General features: G+C 47.8%; 1 protein-coding gene across 7 annotated transcripts in view; it reads left to right on the forward strand.

Moving 5' to 3' along the window:
• The window catches only part of POU2F1 (POU class 2 homeobox 1), a 252,484-nt gene that overhangs the window by 117,861 nt on the left and 119,157 nt on the right, over positions 1–15,466 (forward strand). For all 7 annotated transcript variants that reach the window (XR_012646068.1, XR_012646069.1, XM_074998134.1 and 4 more), the window contains one exon: positions 7,247–7,347. Coding sequence is in view for 5 of the 7 variants with exons in the window: in XM_074998134.1 (XP_074854235.1) it covers positions 7,247–7,347 (101 nt within the window). In the remaining 2 variants the exon portion in view is untranslated. The remainder of the gene's footprint in view (positions 1–7,246; positions 7,348–15,466) is intronic.

The following is a 15,466-nucleotide window of genomic DNA, read 5'->3' on the forward strand; positions in this document are numbered from 1 at the left end:
TTATTCCACTTCCAGCCTGCAACTAAGGGTGGCCAACCACCAACCCTCCCTTGGCTGCTACCATTTTAATGTGGGCAGCCTTAGCAAAGTTTGAGAAGTCATTTCATGAGGGTTCCAGACAGCCTTCCTGGCATACGTGCCAATCCAGGAGATCTGTAGAGCTGCAGCACGTTCCTTGGCCCTCATGTTTGTCTCCCTGTTCCATCACTCAGCAAGCCAGAGGTAACACTGGGTTTGGCCCAGCTGTACTGCATTCAGTGTCCATGAATGCCTATCTACCTCTCTGGGTACTGCTTTGAAGTCATAATGTGGAATGTACGTGAGCAATCACTTGAAGAGGGAGATGAAAAGACAGCTAGTTACCTGTTCTGTACCTGATGATCTTTGAAATACATTGCTCATGTCCATTCCATGACTCAACCTTTTTCCCAAGTGTTGGAGTTTCCAGCAAGAAGGAGCTGAGAGTTGGAGGAGCAAGCAGTGTCACTGATATCGCTGTATGAGGCCTTCTCTCTTAGGGTTGCCAGAGTCTCTCCCCTATGGGTACTGCTGAGGGAATGGTTCATGAACCAAACACACACATCTAATCTGGGAATGGATATGAACAATACATTTCAAAGAACACCAGTTGCAGAACAGTTAATTTGTACCCCACCATCAACCTCACCCTGGACCAGTCCATGCAAGAGATCAACTTTCTAGATACTACGGGAATGGGGAGGGATAGCTCAGTTGCTTGAGCATTGGCTTGCTAAACTCAGGGTTGAGAGCTCAATCCTTGAGGAGGCCATTTAGGGATTGGGGCAAATAGATGTCACAGATGGTGCTTGGTCCTGCCAGGAGGGCAGGGACCTGGACTAGATGACCTCCCAAGGTCCCTTTCAGTTCTGGGAGATGTGTATCTCCAATTATTTACATATATATTTACAGTACAAATAAATGCTGGTCACATAAACTCCTATACAGGAAACTTACTGACCACTACTTGTTCCTACATGCCTCTAGCTTCTGTCCAGGACACCTCACATGATCCTAAGATACAACCATTATCTGCTTCAGTCCCTCAGACAGAAACAAATATCTATAAGACCTTTCTTTATTAAGTATTCTTAAAGCTAAAATTCCCATCTGTGGAAGTGAAGAAAGACATTGACAGAGCCAGGTATGTACTCAGAAGTCACCTACTTCAAGACAGGCTCAAAAAGGAAGACAACAAAACACCGCTATCAGAGAGGTAGCTGTGTTAGTCTGTAGCTTCGAGAACAACAAGAAGTCTTGTGGCACCTTATAGACTAACATGTCTTGGACCTTTCTTGACCTTCCCTCCCACCCCTCCACTCTCTGATTTGCTCACCTTGATTATCTTTTTCTGATTTGTCCTCCTTGCGTACTGTTTTTGGTTCTCTGTGCCTTAAATATTGAGTCTGTTCTGGTCTGGCTGTGGTCTGAAGAAGTGGGTCTGTCCCACGAAAGCTCACCTAATAAACTATTTTGCTAGTCTTTAAAGTGCTACTTGACTGCTTTTTGTTTTGATAGTGTATACACTAGCACGGCTTCCTCTCTGTTACTATATCTTGGACCATAAGCTTTCATGGGCAAAGACCTGCTTCATCAGATGCATGTCTAGTTATCACTTACTGCGCGCAGCTAAACCAGTCATCAGTCTGCCAGACCATGCCTTTTAAAGGTTGCTAGGCAGAAACTTGTCCTGTGCAGGCACATATTTGTACTCCAGCTGAGCAGTCAGGCCCATATTTGTGGGCCCCTAAAATTATCAGTGCATCATCTGACAATCCTGGAAAATGGTCCCTCACTCTCTGACCTTGGGAGACAGACCCATTCTCTTGTACAGACAGTCCCTCAACCTGAAGCAAATATTCACCAGCAGCCACACACCACACCACAGGAACACTAACCCATGAACCTGTCCTTGCTAAGAACCCCATTACCAACTCTTGTCCACTTACCTATATGAGCAGCACCATCGCAGGACTGAACCATGTAAGCGACACCCACAGGGGCTCATCTGCCTGCACATATACTAACATGATATGACATCATGTGCTGGTCTCTGTGCCAAAGGATAAATGAACACAAATCAGACACCAAGAAAGGTAAAATAGATAAAATAGTAGAACGCTCTTAACCTCCATGTGCCACGAAGCCTCTTACTACAGGACAAGCCCAAGAGAGAAACCAACAGAACACCACTAGCCATCACTTACAGTCCTCAGCTAAAACCTCTACAGCACATCATCAGGGATTTACAACCCATCCTGGACAATGATCCCCCACTTTCACAGGCCTTGGGAGGCAGACCAGTCCTTGCCCACAGACAACCCGCCAACCTGAAGCAAATCCTAACCAGCAACTCTACACCGCACCACAGTCACTCTCAGGGACCCATCCATGCAACAAACCTCGTGCCCTGCCCACATATCTACACCAGCAACACCATTACAGGACCTAACCAGATCAGCCACACCATCATGGGTTCATTCAGCTGCATGTCTACCAATATAATTTATGCCATCATGTGCCAGCAATGCCCCTCTGCTATATACATCGGACAAACTGGACAGTCTCTACGGAAAAGAATAAACACACACAAATCAGATATCAGAAATGGCAATATACAAAAACCCGTAGGAGAGCACTTCAATCTCCCAGGCCACACAGTAGCAGACTTAAAAGTAGCTATCCTACAGCAAAGAAATTTCAGGACCAGACTCCAAAGAGAAATTTCTGAGCTACAATTCACCTGCAAATTCGACGTCCTCAGCTCAGGCTTAAACAAAGGCTGTGAGTGGCTGGCTAAATACAAAAGCAGCTTCCCCTCCCTTGGTGTTCACACCTCCAGATCAACTGCTGGTAGTAAGCCTCACCCTTGCTGACTGAGCTAACCTTAACGAAGGGTCCTGTGGCACCTTATAGACTAACAGAAAAGTTTTGAGCATGAGCTTTCGTGAGCACAGACTCACTTCTTCAGATGCATCTGATGAAGTGAGTCTGTGCTCACGAAAGCTCACGTTCAAAACTTTTCTGTTAGTTTACAAGGTGCCACAGGAGCCTTCATTGTTGTTACAGATCCAGACTAACACGGCTACCCCTCCGATACTTGAGCTAACCTTGTTATCCCCACCCTTGCTCTGGCTTATTTATACCTGGCCCTGCAGATTTCCAAGACCAACCTCTGATGAAGTGAGTCTGTGCTCACGAAAGCTCATGCTCAAAACTTTTCTGTTAGTCTATAAGGTGCCACAGGACCCTTTGTTGCTGTTAACCTCCATGGACACTAGTAATGAATTTGAAAGTAGACACTCTTCAACCAAAAAAAAAAATCCAGACTACAAAAAGAAGCAGCAGTTCTGTAATTCATTTGGAAATGTAATAAAATTGAATAAGACTTAATAAGGATTTAGAATGGTTATTTTGCTACAAAGGCAATTTCCTTTCTGGTATTCACACCTCCCCATCAGCTATTGGCAGTAATTCACATCCGCCCTGATTGAAATGGCCTTTTTAACACTGGTCTTACACTTGATAAGTGTCTCCCTTCTTTGATATATTAGTACATATACATATATCTCTCCCTGCCTCTATATTTCTACTTCCATGTATCTGATAGTGTTTTTTACTCATGAAAGCTTAAGTCCCAAATAAATCTGTTTATCTTTTAAGATGCCAGAAGACTCTTTTCAGATACAGATTAACACACTTGGGCTGGGGGAGTCACACTCAGGCTGGGGGGGGGTCACTCTTGGGCTGGGAGGGCTGGCTGAGTCACACTCAGAGGCTGGGAGGAGATACAAACAAAACATGAAAACTGGCAAATCAGCAAAACAGAACAGAAGGGGGCAAAAGGGGAAAGGGAGGAGAGGGCAAAAATGACTTAGTGCACGGAGTCTATTAAGTGGCTTGCCTGGGATGGCTACGAATACCAAAGGCCTTTGTAATGTGTAATTGCTTCCCTATTGATAGAGAAAGTTGCTGGGTGTGGCAGTGTTAAGGAGCTTCAAATGCCTTCTTTAAGATCACATGCAGATCTGAGCTGCTGGCTACCCTTAACAAAACTAAAGGTGACCCATGTTTGAGTCCCTACCCATAGGTTGGGAATCCCTGCTCTAAAGTAACTGTGGTTCTCAAAGTGTCCCCATGCAGATGCTCCACTATCCCCTCCCCACACCTTCCCCTCTTCTGTGGAGCTTTGTGGCAGAATGCTATACCAGTGCAGCTGCTCCAACAACTGCAGAGTAACTGGTGAAGATGCACTATACCAATGGGAGCATGCTCTCGCATCAGCATGATTATTCCACTTCCACAAGAAGTCATTCTACTTCCACAAGAAGTCATTTTGCCCCCTCCTCCCTTCCGCCTTTTGCCCCCTTCTGTTCCGTGTTGCCGATTTGCCAGTTTTCATGTTTTGTTTGTATCTCCTCCCAGCCTCTGAGTGTGACTCAGCCAGCCCTCCCAGCCCAAGTATGACCCCCCAGCCTGAGTGTGACTCCCCCAGCCCAAGTGTGTTAATCTGTATCTGAAAAGAGTCTTCTGTCATCTTAAAAGATAAACAAGAAGTGGAATCTGTTGAATCTGCAGAGCATCTCTTGCTGACATAGCACCAGTGTGAATGCTAGGAAACTAGCATTGTTAAGCAGGAGTGGGTGCTTTTTTACATCCCTGAGTAATATAAGTTAGATGGACGTAAGTCAGTGTAGGCAACTGCAGCCCATTTTGCCATTAGGGTAATTGGATTATGCGATGTGAGACATAATGTTGACATTGACCATCTGCAGGCAGTGCCCTATGCAGCTTCCAGTGGCCACAGTTCTCTGTACCTGGCCAGTAGGAGCTGTTGGAAGTGATGCCTACAGATGAAGGCACTGCAGGAACATGCTGGTCACTGGTCCCACTGCTCTCATTGGCTGGGAACAGAGAACCTTATCCACTGAGAGCTGGAGGGGATGGTGCCTGCAGATGATCAGTGTTGGGAGAATGTCTAGCAGCCTGCAAGCAGATTACCCTGTTGTGCCACAGATTGTTGACTGCTGACTTAAGCAGTAGCATAGACCTGCTGTAAGAGTGATTCACCTGTTAAGTTCCATGTAACAGTGGCATGGGGCATGAGGCTGACGAACATGCATGTGTGGCTAGAAAGGATGTGGGTATGAGAAATCTGATCTTAGTGGGAGGGAGGTATTGGCGGTAGCACTCAAAGGTTATGTCTACATGGCAGGTGCTATTACTCAATAAAGAATTAAGAGGCTAATATAATTGTAAATTAGTATGGTGTTATGGAAAATGGATATTTTCAAACTAACTTGATATATTTTTGAGAAAAATTTGGTTGATAAAGGTAACAGTATTAATGCAATATACTTAGACTTTTCTAAAGCATTTAACTTGGTGGTACTACAGGACATTTTGAAGAAAACAATACAAAGATATAAAATCAACATGGTATACTTCAAAAACATTAAAACTGTCTTAACTGATAGATCTCAAAATGTAACTGTTATTGAGGATTCACATGGAGTGGGTATGTTTGTCACAGGAATTGATTCTTGGCCATATAGGCTGTGTCTACACGTGCCCCAAACTTCGAAATGGCCATGCAAATTTGCATGGCCATTTCGAAGTTTGGGGCACGTGTAGACACAGCCATAGTGTTCCACATTTTTATCAGTTACTTGGAAGAAAACAAAATAATCACTGAAAGTTTTGAGATAACATGCAGATTGGTAAATAAGGAAAAAGACAGGTCACAAACACAGAATGATCTGAATCACTCTGTAAATTGTCCTCAAGCAAACAGCATATATTTGAACGACCTAATTGTAAATGTCATACTTCCAAGAAGGGTGACTCTATCCTAGGAAGCAGGGACTCTAAGAAAGAATTGATGTTCGTTGTGGATAATTCGCTAACCACGAGCTTCCTGTGTTGTGATGATGCCCAAAATGATAATGCAATCCTCATATGTATAATCCACGGGAATCTTGAGTGTGAGTAGATAAGTTAATTTAGTTCTATATTTGGTACTGGTTCATCCGGTTCTAGAATACTGTATCCAGTTCTGATGTCCACAATTCAAGAACATTGCTGATAAATTGGAGAGGATCCCAAGAAGAGTCATGAAAATATTAAAAATAGACAAATAGGCTTTATATAGTCATAGCTGCAAAGAGCTCAGTCAAAAAGAAGCTTAAGGGGTGATTTCCCTAGCCTGTATATATCTATCTGAAGAACAAATACATTTTAATTTAGTTCAGTCTACTAGAAAAAGGAATAATATGTTACAGTGCCTGGAATTGGAAACTGTTTTAATTCAGGGTGGAAATTAGGTACATTTTAAACAGAGAGAGTAATTTAACTATTAGGAGTAATTATTCCTGAAACTGTATTATGGCTGTGTTTTTAGCAGAACAGAAAATCTTTGACAATATCTTGGGGGAGAAGTTTCCAGTACTTTTCATTTCTCTCAACCAAATGCACCAGCATTAGCTTTTGGGCTTTCTGTTCTTCCAGGCTTTGCAGGGAAGGGGAGAAAATTTAAAAAGGCAATCCATTCTAAACTGTTTCAAAGTGGATAAAAGATGATAAAACGAGCAATCTCATGTAACAAGACTTCAGCACAAATATTCATCAGAACACTGGTTATATCACTATCAGAAGAGGTGTCATTGTGTTCTAATGTACATGTGATACTACCATTTCCTTGTTGCCTCCCCCTACACTTTCCTGAAAGAATCCTTTTTGTTCTCTTAAATATCTTACAGCATGAAGCCCTTTGAGCTCTACTAATGAAAAAGAAGTAGGTGTTATGTAATTACCACTACGATCCTTCCCCAGCAGTCTGAACTTCAAAATTACCATCAGCACTAAGCTATTAGATAGAGTACATGTAAAACTGAACTACAAGCTTATCCCTAGGCACATGCAGTTACAGAGCATCCAGTTGTGAAACCATCGTCAGCACTGATGAGGCAAGGTGATCAAGATGATAGTTGTTGAGGAGGCTGTGAAGCTGCTCATATTTGGCTGTCATTTTATGTATATAAATTATATATAATTGCTGGTAGTGAAAGTGTGGCTTTAATTTCTGGGAAGATGCAAACCCTTGTTATAAGAGGGTACTTCATAGAATTAAAAGTTCAGAGTAGCAGGAGACTTCAGAAAGAATTAAGTTAAAAATTCATGTTTCTTTGAGTCCTGTTCAGTGGTTTTGTAATCTCTTTTGCCTCTCCAGGCGCGCAGACAAATGGCCTGGACTTTCAGAAGCAGCCTGTGCCTGTTGGAGGGGCAATCTCTACAGCCCAGGCTCAGGCCTTCCTTGGACACCTTCATCAGGTAAAACCGAGACACATTCTAAATTAGAGAAGGCTTGGGAAAGATTTTTTTTTCCCTTCATCATTGTCAGCTGAATCCGTAAGTAGTGCCAAGGGAGCACTGTCATCCTGAGTATGATGTGAGGTTTTTTTTCCTGCCTGGTAAATGTTAGAGACCAGTCGTGAATTACTATACTATTATTGGGAATTAGCTCTTTTGGGGACTTTTAGATCCCACCACAGAACTCAGGGTACCTATAATTAAAACTCCATATGCCTTCCATAGTCCTTTCCAAGGTATGGAGAAGGCAGTAGAAAATGTTTACTCTGTATTTGAACAGGTGACCAAAGGTTTAATTTTTCACTCCTTTTCGGAATATTGTCCCTTTAATCACAGGTGTTCAAAGACAAGGCCAGACTTGGTGTTTTCTATTAAAAAAAAAAATTGCCCAATAAGTGCTCCAACATGGACTTGGAACTTGTCAGTGCCTAGTTAAAGAAAGGGAAATGGTAGTGAGGGCTACAAGGTCAGTGTTCAAGTTCTTCTGTACTGTCCCACACCCAAGGAAGCTTAAAATGATGGAACTAGACACACATTTCTACAAATTTTTTCATTGATTTATTTCATTGAGTCGGTTGCCATAGAATATTCAGTCTTCTTTTTCCCTTAACTGCTTCTCTACAGCCATTATTCTGGAGTCACAGCTATGCTTCAGAGGTTGGGCGAAGGGAAATGGGAGATATTTATATATATTTGATCACACACAAGGTCTGACAACAAATGTCCTAATTTTTTTTTTTCATTTCTGGCACCAAGCTTAAACTTAAAATTAATGGAGCTAATTGGCTCAGCTCAAGTGTTTGGGGTCGAGGGTTACACAGTTGTTATGGTATAATTGAGGTACTCGGGCTTTTGTGCTCACTTCTAAGAGCGCAAAGCTGCCATTTTATTGTACTGAGAGTTCAGTACTTTGTCACAAAATTGTAATTCTTCTTCGAGTGTCCCCGTGGGTGCTCCACAATAGGTGACGGGCTTGCCCGGCGCCGCAGATCGGATCTTCCAAGCAGTTTCTGCCGGACCGCGCATGCGCCGGCGCGTGCCGCTCCCTTGCACACTCCTGGCCATGTGCGCGATCCGGTCCCCGCCAGTTCCTCTTAACCGCCGTCGGCTGCAGACGGAATCCGACTAGGCTAAGGCCAAATAGCGTATTCAACGGCTTTATCTGTTTTTCTTTAAAAGTTTTTCAGATACTTAGGCTACTACGAGTTAGCCGGTTGTTATTTTGCAAAAAAAAAAAAAAAAAAAACAACAACAACAAACAAACTACGAGTGGGACAGCTTCAGTCCAGTCCCAGTAACAAGCGCCGGAGGCCAGGAGCTACGGCCATCAGCCCTCCTGCTGAGGCAGGCCATCGGACGGGGAAAACAGCACAAAGAAGGTGCTAAGTACCCGCTTAAAAACTCAAAGACTCACCAACAATGTCCTCTTCAGGCTTTAAAAAATGTGAGTCCTGCCGAGAGGCGATGCCAGCGTCCGATGGGCACAGTCTATGCATAAGGTGCCTGGGGGAGTCCCATGTGGCACAGAAATGCGCCTACTGTGCTAAATTAACAACCAGAGCACGGAGAGACAGAGAGATGCGGATTAAAATGCTGCTTCTTGATAAGGCCCTCCAGCCAGACGTGCCGGAGCGGCCGCAGCAGGAGGGACCCTCCGGGGCCCTTAAAAAGAAAGCTGCCTCCCTCACTCCATCAGCGCAAAAACGGAGGAAAGTCTCTCCAGCCTGATCCCTGCCGGCAGCAACAGTGAGTGGGACGGGAGGAGCACGCAGCCCCCAGCCGCAGCAACAGCTGATCGGCGGCGGCACGGAGAGCCACGTGGAAACGGCTCAGCCTCCGATAATCAGCCAGCCGCCCCGCACCGCAGGCAGGGCGGCGGCTAAACAAGCGCCGGTACCGGTGGCACCGCAGGCAGCGGCACCGACCCCCAGGGAATCGGCGGTGCAGAGCGCGCAGGCACGTAGCCTGCAGGCGCAGAAGGACACCGCACGTGCGGCACCGCCTTCGAGCGTGCCTAGCACGGTGCCGACGGGGCCGGGATCCCCCGCGCGTCAGGGGGCGGAGTCACCTCCTCCAGGGAGGGGGAAGGCTGCACACAAGAGGAGGCATTGCAGTCCCTCTCCGGACAGGGCTGTGGAGCTGCTTTCTCACAGCCCTCCGCTTATGTTGCAGACTCCAACCAGAAGGCAGGGGTCTCCCCTAGCCTACCCGGAGCCCCCTTCTCCATTTTTACAACCAGCCTCGCCATGGCTGGCACCACCTTCACCCTTTCTGGGGTTTGAACCACTGGACTATTATGCGAAATCGCTCTCTCCAGTGTCTCGACGATCTCCCTCCCCCAGACGCAGAGGGTACGCACCAAGGGAGTGGTCTAGGTCACCTTCCCAAGAACAGTGCCTATACTGCCATGGTCGCCCCTACCACGCGAGGCATACACACCATCGGCAATCTACTAGGGAAAGATCCCCACAAACTATCTCGTACCCCCGAGGGCAATTGCTACCGGGGACAGAGACTCAAGCATCTCAGGGGGGACTGGTCATGGAACCCCGAGATTTTCCCTCGCAAACCTCCAGCGAGAGGGTGTACCATCACCAGCAGGAACCGGAAGGGTCCAGAGAGACGTACCCCAGCGGTTCCTCGCTCTCCTCCCCGGACGAGGCTACGGCCCTGAGGGACGTCCATCCTACGGACGATCTCAAACAGTTTCAGGAGCTGTTTAAGAGGTTGGCCTTCACGCAAGGCATCCAGACAGCAGAGGTGCAAGAGAAACACCATAAGCTCCTCAAAAATTTGAGACCTCCGGCCTCCTCCAGAGTAGCAATACCGCTTGATGAAGCGATCTTAGAGTCCGCCACTACGATATGGCAGACCCCTGCAACTATTCCGCCTGTCCAAAAGAGAGCAGATAAGAAATACTTCGTGCCGGCGAAGGGCATGGAGTTCCTGTTTAGCCACCCACAGCCAAACTCCCTGGTGGTGGAGTCCTCGCAACAAAGATCAAAAACATCTCAATTTAAAACAGGGGGAACGGACAAAGATGCCAAGAAGCTAGAGCTGTTCGGCAGAAAGGTCTACTCCTCCTCCACTTTAACGTTGCGAATGGCAAATTACGCAGCGCACTTAGGGAACCATAATTTTGACAACTATTCCAGGTTAACGTCCCTCATGGACTCGCTTCCAGAGGACAAAAAGCCGGTCCTCAAGGCCATAGTGCAAGAAGGCTACGCGGCTGCGAGGATGGGCGTTCAGATTGCTTTGGACGTTGCGGACACGGCAGCACGTTCCACAGCAACCGCAGCGGTGATGCGAAGGGAGTCCTGGCTCCAGACCTCCGGTATACCGAGGGATCTGCAGGCGAAGATAGTGGACCTTCCCTTCGACTCGCAGAAGCTGTTTGCTGAATCAACTGACTCGGTCCTTCATTCCAGTAAAGATTCAAGAGCCACACTCAGGACCCTGGGGATTTACACCCCACCATACACAAAGAAAAGGTACTACCCTCAGCAAAGGCGGTACCAGTACCAGCAACAGCGCCCCCAGTATCACAGGGGTTACGAGCAAGGGCGACATCAACAGCACCAGCAGTACAGAACTCCCAGGCGACGCTCACAACAGAGCCGTGCGTCCTCGGGGCGGGGCCAAAGTTTGACATACAGATCCAGGGCTGCGCCATCACTACCATCGCACAAGGTCATCCGAAGCGGCTGTTCCACCATCGCCTCCGACCATTCTACGACCAGTGGCAAAGGATCACCACAGACAAATGGGTGCTGGAGATCATAGCCACGGGGTACGCCATCCCCTTCCAGTCGCTCCCACCGTCACGACCTCCACCCACGCCCCACCTCCAGGAGGCCTCCCAGGTAGCGAGGCTCAGGCAGGAGGTGGACCATCTCATGCTCATAGGGGCGGTGGAAAGAGTGCCGGAGCAACTGCACGGGAAAGAGTTCTACTCCAGGTATTTCCTCACGGAGAAAAAGACAGGAGGCTGGAGGCCCATCTTAGACCTTCGCGGCCTCAACAGGTACCTGCGCAAGCAACATTTTCGGATGACCACGATCGCCTCCATCCTTACAGCTCTGGCCGATGGAGACTGGTTCGCAGCCCTCGATTTACAAGACGCGTACTTCCACATAACCATCCATCCGGCTCACCGGCGATTCCTCCGGTTCATGGTAGGCAACGACCACTTCCAATACAAGGTCCTACTGTTTGGCCTCTCCTCGGCCCCCAGAGTCTTCACCAAGACCTTGGCAGTGGTGTCAGCCTACCTGCACAGACAGGGGGTATTTATTTTCCCATATCTGGACGTCTGCCTGCTCAAAGGGGCCTCGAAAGGGGAGGTTCTGCGCATGATACGCGTCACAGCAAACACGTTCTCCTCACTTGGCCTGGTGAGCAATCTGGCAAAATCACAAATAGACCCCACACAGGACATAGAGTTCATAGGGGCTCGCATAAACTCGGTTACAGCGAGAGTATACCTACCAGAGGCTCGCTTTCGAGCCATCGATTCCCTCGTGCAAGTCATCACCTTCAGCCCTACGGTGCCGGTCCTGACGTGCTTGCAGCTGCTGGGCCACATGGCAGCGGCAACGTTTGTAGTGCAGAACGCCAGGTTACACATGCGCAGCATGCAGCACTGGCTGGCGAGTGTATACAAACCGGCAGTACACACCGTTCACAGGGTGGTGTTGCCCACAGCCGGGGTGCGCAAATCCCTGCAATGGTGGGTAAACCCCAGGAACTTGCTAACAGGGGTACCCTTCCACCAGCCGCAAATATCGGTTTTTCTCACTACAGATGCCTCCCTCATAGGGTGGGGAGCGCACATGGGCGAAGAGGTGACTCAAGGACTGTGGTCACCCACGGAACAGTCACTACACATCAATGTACTGGAGGTCAGAGCAGTGTTCAACGCCTGCAAACACTTTCGAGACCACATACAAGGCAAAGTCGTCGGGATCAGTACAGACAATACCTCCACCATGTTTTATATAAACAGGCAAGGAGGAGCTCGATCCCGTGCCTTATGCGCGGAAGCAATCCGCTTATGGAACTGGTGCATCGCCCACGATATAATCTTGAAAGCCTCATACTTGCCGGGTGCGCACAACGTGAAGGCAGACCAGCTGAGCAGGCGTTTTGCACTCACACACGAGTGGCAGATCCGTCCCGATCTGCTACGGCCGATTTTCCACGCATGGGGTTTTCCCCAAATAGATCTGTTTGCCACTCAGCACAACAAGCAGTGCCCACGATTCTGCTCCAGGGCAGGACTGGGATGGGGGTCCCTGGGGGATGCGTTCGCGATCCCATGGGGGGGCCCCCTGCTTTATGCGTTTCTTCCCACAGTGCTGATCCACAAAGTTTTGCAAAAAGCCAGGAGGGAAAGGGCCCGGATGATCCTGATAGTCCCAACGTGGGATCGCCAACAATGGTTCCCCCTACTCCTGCGCATGTCGGACCGTCCACCGATGCCTCTTCCGGTGGCGCCGGATCTGCTCACGCAAGCCCAGGGGTCCATAGTGCATCCGCACCCCCGAAGCCTGCGACCGCAAGCGTGGTTAATCCATGGCTCAGCTCCCTAGAGAGCACATGCACAGTGGGATTACAGCAAGTCCTAGAAAGTAGCAGGAGGACTTCCACCAGGAAGACCTACAAACAAAAATGGACTCGCTTCACGGCTTGGTGTTCTACCAAACAGCTGGCCCCCCTTTCGGTGCCTATACCTACAATTCTAGAGTATTTACTGGACCTCAAGAGAGGAGGACTCTCGCTATCCTCGTTAAAGGTCCAACTTGCCGCCATCTCGGCGTTCAGACATGAGGAGGAAGGGTACACGGTGTTCGCCCACCCTATGGTTAGCAGGTTCCTCAAAGGGTTGGTAAACCTCTATCCCCCTCGGAAACCGATTCCACCTTCGTGGAACTTGGACCTGGTGCTTACCACACTGATGGGACCACCGTTCGAGCCCTTGGCCACGGTTCCCCTCCGCCTCCTTACAATAAAGACGACCTTTCTTCTTGCAATTACGTCAGCTCGTAGGGTGAGTGAGCTCGCGGCAGTCATGGCAACGCCACCCTGCACTGTTTTTTTCAAGGAGGCGGTAACCATACGGCTGCATCCAGCCTTTGTTCCCAAAGTTTCTTCCGAGTTTCACATCAACGAACCTATTGTTCTACCCTCGTTTTATCCAAAGCCTCATAACTCCAACGAAGAGGCGCGCCTACACCTCCTGGACATGAGGAGGGCGCTAGCCTTCTACGTAGACAGGACCAAGTCCTTCCGGAAAACGGATAGACTCCTAGTCTCCCTCGCTCCCAAATCGAAAGGAGAAGGTCTCTCCTCGCAGAGAATCTCAAAGCACATTGTATCCTGCATAAAAATGTGCTATGAGCTCAAAAAGACTCCTTTATCGGCCACTCCCAGGGCTCATTCCACTAGGGCGGTGGCGGCATCAACAGCTTTTTTCAAGGGCGTTGCGTTAAAAGACATTTGCAGAGTGGCGACCTGGTTATCCTACGACACCTTCGCCAAACATTACGCCCTTCACAGGGTATTCCAAGAGGATACCCGTCTCTCTGCAGCGGTCCTCTCGGGGGCAAGCTGCACATAATCCGATTACCCACCTCCTATCTTGGGTTACTGCTGGGTAGTAACCTATTGTGGAGCACCCACGGGGACACTCGAAGAAGAAAGAGAAGTTACTTACCGTAGTAACGGTGGTTCTTCGAGATGTGTCCCCGTGGGTGCTCCACTACCCGCCCATCCTCCCCGCTTCAGACCTCTGTTAGTGTTTTGCAGGGGCATCCGAGGCGGTTGGTCGAGGAACTGGCGGGGACCGGATCGCGCACATGGCCAGGAGCGCGCAAGGGAGCGGCGCGCGCCGGCGCATGCGTGGTCCGGCAGAAACTGCTTGGAAGATCCGATCTGCGGCGCCGGGGAAGCCCGTCACCTATTGTGGAGCACCCACGGGGACACATCTCGAAGAACCACCGTTACTACGGTGAGTAACTGCTCTTTTTCCAGCATATGTAGGTTTACCTAGGACCTCTGGAATAACAGTGTGACTGTGTGAGTACATTGAACTAATAGGTTGTTTGAGGATGATTTTCCTGCATACTTTGCTGACAGTGCCCTTAGTGTGGGTCAGTATGGTATGCAAATTCAGCAGCTCTAAAGGTCTTGTGTCTTTCAGTAAAGCTTGTTTTAATGTTCATTTGTCACGTGAGCTTACCTGAAATCAGTAACTTTGATAATTATATTTTATCACTTCCTCTGAAAATAATTTTTAAAAAGTTGCCAGGTTCATAACTTAACATGTGGTGATGTATGCTGCATTTCTTGACTCTCTAGTTTCAAGAAGTCTCCAAACCTTCTTTTGATGCTTCTGGCAATGGCCGCCATCAGACTGGCTACCACCGTAGATGTGCACTGTTAATCTATTCCAGTACAGGAATTTTCAGTGCTTTATACCTGTCCAATGCCACATACAACACAAGGTGCCATTCAGAAATAGTCTTATGAAGTACCCTAATAGGAAAGTCTGTGCATGAAGTGGGGAGAGAACACCACAATTTATGCTTAAGTGTGTGCTGGCTGCACATAAGAGGCATACATTGTAAGGTCTCTCTTTTAGCCCTGAGGAAGGTAAAAATAATTATATCCAAGCTATTTCATGGGGACAGCTTTTAGATTGTGCTATTTGGCCAATGTTCTGTAATGTTAAAATCTCAGAACATAACAGGCAAGGCAAATTTAATTACACCAATCTGATGGTTGAGAGCATTTTCTAGAGATGATCTCTCTGTTTGGCACTAGAGGAAATGCAGAAAACCTTGTAAAATCCTACCCAGGAAGATGGGAAACCATTTCAAGAAATGGCTGTGCAAGGTCAGAGCTTCCACAGCAGGTCATACATAATAGAAATTTTGTATTTGAATCTGAACTAAAGCTCTCCAGCCCATATAGAGCAACAGGAAAGTAAGTATCCTGAAATTGGTTAGCTCTCATGCAGTATATCTCAGCGTAGGGATGTCTTCCATTAGTTAAAGTGTACAGCATACAATATTTG

Source organism: Carettochelys insculpta, chromosome 1 (assembly GCF_033958435.1).
Source record: "Carettochelys insculpta isolate YL-2023 chromosome 1, ASM3395843v1, whole genome shotgun sequence".
NCBI classification, from domain to species: Eukaryota; Metazoa; Chordata; order Testudines; family Carettochelyidae; genus Carettochelys; species Carettochelys insculpta.